Source organism: Haliaeetus leucocephalus, unplaced genomic scaffold (genome assembly GCF_000737465.1).
Source record: "Haliaeetus leucocephalus isolate CR32 unplaced genomic scaffold, Haliaeetus_leucocephalus-4.0 Scaffold327, whole genome shotgun sequence".
NCBI lineage: Eukaryota > Metazoa > Chordata > Aves > Accipitriformes > Accipitridae > Haliaeetus > Haliaeetus leucocephalus.
In genome coordinates, this window is record NW_010972763.1 from 34,346 (window position 1) to 40,626 (window position 6,281).

At 40.2% G+C, this 6,281-nt stretch overlaps 1 protein-coding gene across 1 annotated transcript in view; it reads right to left on the reverse strand.

Moving 5' to 3' along the window:
• LOC104834249 (poly(A) polymerase gamma-like) overlaps positions 1 to 6,281 on the reverse strand; it is a gene marked incomplete at its 5' end in the record, with an annotated part of 38,797 nt that overhangs the window by 14,127 nt on the left and 18,389 nt on the right. Inside the window, 10 exon segments of the mRNA XM_010571417.1 lie at positions 1 to 34; positions 374 to 493; positions 2,899 to 2,952; positions 3,361 to 3,445; positions 3,762 to 3,882; positions 3,968 to 4,041; positions 4,197 to 4,334; positions 4,966 to 5,044; positions 5,046 to 5,056; positions 5,706 to 5,817. Coding sequence (XP_010569719.1) covers positions 1 to 34; positions 374 to 493; positions 2,899 to 2,952; positions 3,361 to 3,445; positions 3,762 to 3,882; positions 3,968 to 4,041; positions 4,197 to 4,334; positions 4,966 to 5,044; positions 5,046 to 5,056; positions 5,706 to 5,817 — 828 coding nt within the window.

Here is a 6,281-nt window from a genome sequence, read left to right on the forward strand (position 1 = left end):
GATTCCAAGAAACCACATTGACACATATCCACTCCTAAAAAGACAGATTCACAAATCTATCATTTATGCACAGATGCCAGTTATTTGGGTGCTAGTATCTACTCTCAAGAAGGGATTAAGCAAAACAGTTTAGTTGTACGCAGCAGCTAAAGACTGGAGTCAGCCCATACTCAAGTTCTCCGAGAACTCCTCTCTCAAGTTCTCCCTTCTTTAAAAAGATCCTACATGCTCAGAACCTTGCCCGTCACACCTCGTACCTACAAAACAGTAGGTACGTAACTGAGCATCTCTCACAGGTAAGCTGAGGTGAAGGAATATAAACAAGGTACAATACATCAGCCACACTTCAGTTCAGAAAAGTAATGAAACTCACTGTTTACAAAGTTCTCGGCTGCCAGGGAAAGACTGTGGCTTTACATGTGCAATAGATATAAATTCATTCCTCTCCAAGTTTCCAACCAGCACACGAATTTTAGATTCCACAAGGCCAATCCTGATAAGAACAAGAGACATTTACTCATTTTTGACTGTATCCAGCACAGTAGTTATATGCTTTCTTATAACACAATGCTAATACAAAAATGCTAACCAGTCAGTAAGTAGTAAGTTTCATTCAGCTGAGCAGATACTAGATATTTATATCACACACACTGGAGCTGGAGATGTTTCCAGGGACATTGGAGCTTCAAAGTTTCCAAAGACAGAGGCAGTAAGTAAGTTTAACTTGTACTCTTAACAGGTCAGACACAACACTTCAACATATAACCTATGATGAAAATATCAACAAGAAGCAGATTCCCAGCACCTCTGGCTGCATTTTGAAGTGCAGCAAAACTTCTTTTTTACCCCAAAGACCAAGGAGAACAACCGTTTAGAAAAGGCTCGAGCACAACTCTTCCATTACACCTGAGTAAAGATGCTATTCTTCCTGCAGATTGACCTGTGAAAAGAGTTTACCCTCTTCCAGCCAAACTGAAGAATATAGTTCCTTTAATAAACAAACGATCCAGTCAACACAGTCTCATCAGAGACTTACCCAAGAAATGTATCATGACCACAAAGGCTATTGAAGTACTGGCATTTTACCCTTCTACCTAAAACACTGCTACCCTTGAAAGCAGTCAGAACTCTGTACGTTCTTCACAAGTATCTTATGTTGATGAACAACAGAGATGTGCCATCTATTCCCAAATCCATTCAAGAGTTGGTGAACTAAACTTGTTCTTAGAGCAAACGGAAGCAGGTTTGTCTTCTGCTTTTCATTTTCCCAGATGCAAAACTAAGCCCCGTTTGCTGCCATTTCTGTCACTGCAAAAACGTCAGCTTTTACTGCAGCCAGAACTTTCCTCATCTTTATTGTGAGATACAATAAGCCTTCTTCACTTCAAACATGTCACATTAAAAACTATTTGGCTCTAAGCCCTCTGCCCATAACTCCTTGTTGCATACCTAACTGTGACTGACATCAAGCTGTAGCTGACACGATTTTTAAGTGAACAAATTAACAAGTTCAGGTAAGAGGTATTACCTACTAGAGCTATTTTTCAACAGGAAAGAAGATGTCTTTCGGAGGTAGCACAAGAATTAAATCATTTGCCTTAAACTGCAAGCCAAACCCTGAAGTATAACCAAAGTGTCCTCAGAACAGGGGTCTGGTACACACAGCTATTTTCCTTGCTTACTTGAGCAAGGCAGGCAAAGCACTCGTTTCTTCAGAATAAGAACACCACACACATTACAGTACCTTAATTCCTCACCGTTTCCCCTTATTTCAAGACTCACAGTTAGTCAGCCCATTCACACAGGTTCAACAAGTTATTATTGGCATGTCTCCCTTGAGACAGTGACAAATACCATGTCAGAAGCAGTCATGTTCTCTAACCACAGTTGAAGTGGTTCTCACATTACCTTTCACAAAGTAGATCAGCACTCCTGCAATTTACCTATCCACTACCAAGCATGCTGAGATGATCATTTCCAGCACTAAACACAAGATGCCTGAGCACACTACTAGATTAAAACTCAGTAAACACTATTTATCAGCATTCAGGTACTCTGTGCAGACGGTCAGGTTTCACCCCGATTAAACAGCCTTGTTTCACTTCACTGGAGAAAAGTAGGCTCTGGAACAGGCGGACTACCTAACCAGAGCAACTTAGCATTGAGTGCAATCTAGTCCTAAATTAAATATTACATCCAGTAAAAAAGCTATGAAACCAAGTCTTCTAAGGCTCTACAACAGTTGTCTTCAAAGTGTCGGGGGGGACGTACCCCAGGGGGTGCACAAGACAATCCACTGGGTCCAGGAAGAAAAGATTAGAGCTTCAGTAATGTGTACGTAACTTGCAAAGAAGTAGATATAGACCGCAACTATGTGTTCAAAAATGACTATTTTTGTTGTTGTTTTGCTCACAGGAGTGCACAAAAGTTTGGAGACCACTGCTCTGTAAGTCAGTAAAAGATCAAGCTCTCCAGTGTCCACTACGCATCTGATGACATCAAGTAATCCCCATTTACTTCAGACTCTGCGACAAGGAACATCTTCCTAACTGAAGTAGCCTTGGGTAAGTAGTCTCCTTAGACTCCTGGCATCTGCTTCTCCAGATGACACAGAGCATCTGACCTTCAGGCATATGCACACTAACCCTCTTTGTTCCTTCTCATCATGACTTAGGTCTTTAGGTTAACTTCTTAAACAGCAAGATAACTTATGCTAACTTCCCTTCACAAGAAAGCTTTTAGTTTTGCTGAGGAACTGTCTACTTAACTCCGTACTGTATTCCATGCCTAGCTGCACAGTCAAATACTTTATTTTTGTGAACTGTATTAACCAAATGAAGCGCAACACTGAATTGAGCGTCAGTGATGTATTGAACCCACACTCAAAGCAAGACTTACCACTCCAAGTGATGCTCTTTAGTAGAGGCACTAGCAGTCAGCACAATATAATGTCTAGAAGAAAAGAAAAAGTAACATCCTAGCTCAGGACTTGATATTCCTTCAAATGAAACCAAAACTGCCTTAAATGTATAGAAAATGACTTCCAGACAAGACACATTATATCCTGCAGGCAGCACAGTATTAACTGAAGAAAAACTGATTACATCCTTCAGAATTGCGTTCTGCTGCCTTCTGAGTATCAGAGCTGATTTTTTTTTAATAAAAACAGTGTCAGTGGCAAAACACAAACAGTTTTTCTATCTTCCCTATACTTATCCTTACCAAAATTCCTATGACTACCTCCAGCTTCTGAAAAACAAACATATCAATGCCATCTCGTATTTCGACTGCAAGCTAAAACTCACTATGCTAACCAGTACGGCAATCATTTCAAGTTCAGGTAACAGATTTCATACATACTTGTATTTCTGAAAGAAGTCCAGTGGTTCAAAGAGCTTTGACCAGTCTGATTTTCCTTGGAGAATCTCATTTGTAACTGCAAGACCTACAATTAAGGTTGAAAACCTTACTACCATTTTGTCTTTAAGACTAGCAGAGCATGATAGAAACTTTATAAGAGAAAGGTTTTGAACAGTAATTGACAGATCAAAACGCAGGAATTCCCTTGACACAATACAGGCCTACTACAACAGTTCATTGTAAAACTGGTCCCTTGTTGCCTGCAACAGGTATACTTCCCAGAGAACTCTTCTGCCTAAAAGGGCACAACACCGCACGGAATATAACAAGTCAGGTAATGTGGTTTCATATTGCAAGAATTACACCTTTTAAGCAGTTAATAAGCATGGAAAGAACTTTACCATGTCTGAACTCCTCCACCATTACCGCTCGCGTTGATGTGGATACGTTGTATGTAGAGTTCTGCTGCGGATAGGCTGGGGTGATGATAGGCATTACGTGGTATCAGTCTGATGGGTTCACCTATGATGTTAAAACAATTGTGCTCGGCACCAGCAGCTTAGCTTAGAAGAAAGGTTAAAGGCTTCCAAATTCCATGTCTACATACCCTGGGGTCCCATACTGGTAAATTAAGATTGCTCTCTTCCTGTTGTTTCAGCAATACAGGTCTTGGCCACTCCCTAAACAAGAAAAGCCAGGAACTGACCGTCCATTTAAAACTCTGCCATGTAATTCAGGGTAGGACTGAATGGTGTTGGTCTAAATCTTACATAAAGAACCACCTCAGAAAGTGTTACTGCTTTACACAATCAAAATAGTCATAAATAGCTCTTATCATTCTGAAAAAACCAAGAAGAACTTGTTCACCAGAGTAGAAGCCAAAGCGTTTGGGTAGAGTTGACACGTTCTCGCTACTAGCACAGCACAGGAAACCCCACCAAGAAATCCCAGCACGTTGGAGTAAATGCCACGTCCTACAATGCAGACATTGTCCTTAGCCTGTAGTCTTCCCATGCCCAAGTATAGTCCTTCAAATTTACAGCACCACCTTCACAATCTATAGAATACCTAGCACCCTTCAGCCTCCAAGTCAGTTATTTTTGCAGTGCAATGAGGCCAAAACTGTTGGTCCTTACAGCGATGAGAAAAAGAATCGGTACCACACCACTTCCCAAAATACTGCTACTCTGAAATTTGCCTGCACTGCTACAGCTACTGCTTCACTCCAACTTCCCTTAAGAAAAAGGTTCTGCCATTCTTCTAGCACTTGCTCTAGTCACATGCGCAAACGGTATTTTCTTATTCCTTATGTATCAAGCTTTTATACTTCACTTGGCATTTTTATCCTTTGTAGTCAGGTTCCTGATAAGCAATGCAGCACCTTGTCTTGTAGGCACTCCCCTCTTCTCCCCACTCTACCCCCATTAAAAAACACACAGAATCTACCCCATGGACAGTCCTTGAATCTAAACTAAAAAACAGTTTTTAAACTAAAAACTGTTATTTAAACAGCTATCCAAAGCTGAAGTACTTCTAATGCTATTATTTTTTCAGCATGAGGTGCCTCTGAAAAGTTTAAAGATCACAAACAATCACATTACTCACGTTTTGCCCACAGTTTAATTGCACAGAGCGTGAGCCAGAAGTTCTCTTTATTTGGCACTAGGTGTAGTGTTTCATCAGTTAACTCTGCAACCTCTAAGAAAAAAAGTTGAAGTACAGAACTTCCTAGCAACAGGTACAAGTTGGTTTTATGCTATACTGTATCAATAGCTTACAGTTTATCCTTCAAGCCTATGAAAACAAGTTTGGATTACTTGCTTTGTATTACCTTAAAAATTAGAGATTACACGTAACATTCAGTATCACGTCAGGTAACTGGTGCCCTCAACAGCTTTTTCATACTTTAGACTACAGCCAACAATTTTCAATAAGGCCCTTCTACAGGATTCCGAAAGCTAGGTTTCTTTCAACAGCCAGGAACAATTAAACCAGTCCGTGTTAAACAGTGAGCAACTTCGGCTTCAGGTATTTTAAATATCCTTTTTTTTTTTTAATGAACTACCACACATTCTTCTCTATCAAGTGCTCTACCTATTCATCTGAAGCAGTTTCTGTGGCAAACTGGAACACCACACACACCCCAGTCAAAGAAACATGAAACACAGGTCTATCTAAACACACAACTTGAAACAGCTAAATCTAAGCCCACTCGCCACCTCCTCAGATCTCAAGTATACAGGGGATCAGTTTCTGCATCCTGTACAGAAACTTGGGGTGTGTAACGTGCATTCCATACCAACTTTAGTAACATTTTCTTGTTAAAGATGTGCAAATATGCTTACCATTTAAGCTCCGTATACATCTTATATCCAGGCTTCTGAGACACGAGTTGTCTCTGAGATCAAGATTATCAGCAACAGTTGGCACAGACAGTCTTGCAAACACGAGATCAATCTTAAGAGGAAAAAAGTGCCAACCGTTAGAATGCCACAGTCTGCAAACAGCACACTGGTGGGGGACAGTTCCTCAAGTCTAAAAAGAGTGGTTAACATTTGTATTTAGAATTACGTGACTATAGATACATCTCCCAAGAGATTTATTTGCCAGAAGACTCAATGCAATTTCTAGAAGTTCCCAATTTTATTTACAAAGCCTTCACTGCATCACCCCTTTCTTTTTAAGCTAGGGAAAGGAAGAGGGTTTTTTAAAGTTGAAAAGCTTACTCTAGACTTAGAGTTTCAATCAAAAGGGAACTTAAAATTATTCACAGAATTAAGACTTAAGTTCAGTCACCTCAACTATCCTTCAGCAAAGGAGAGAGCATTTCCTTTATGCAGTAAGCCCTTTTGATCCTGAAGTATCTGGATTTTAGTACAGTCTGAGGCAAGAAGATTATCCTGTGAAAGTCTGTACCAGAT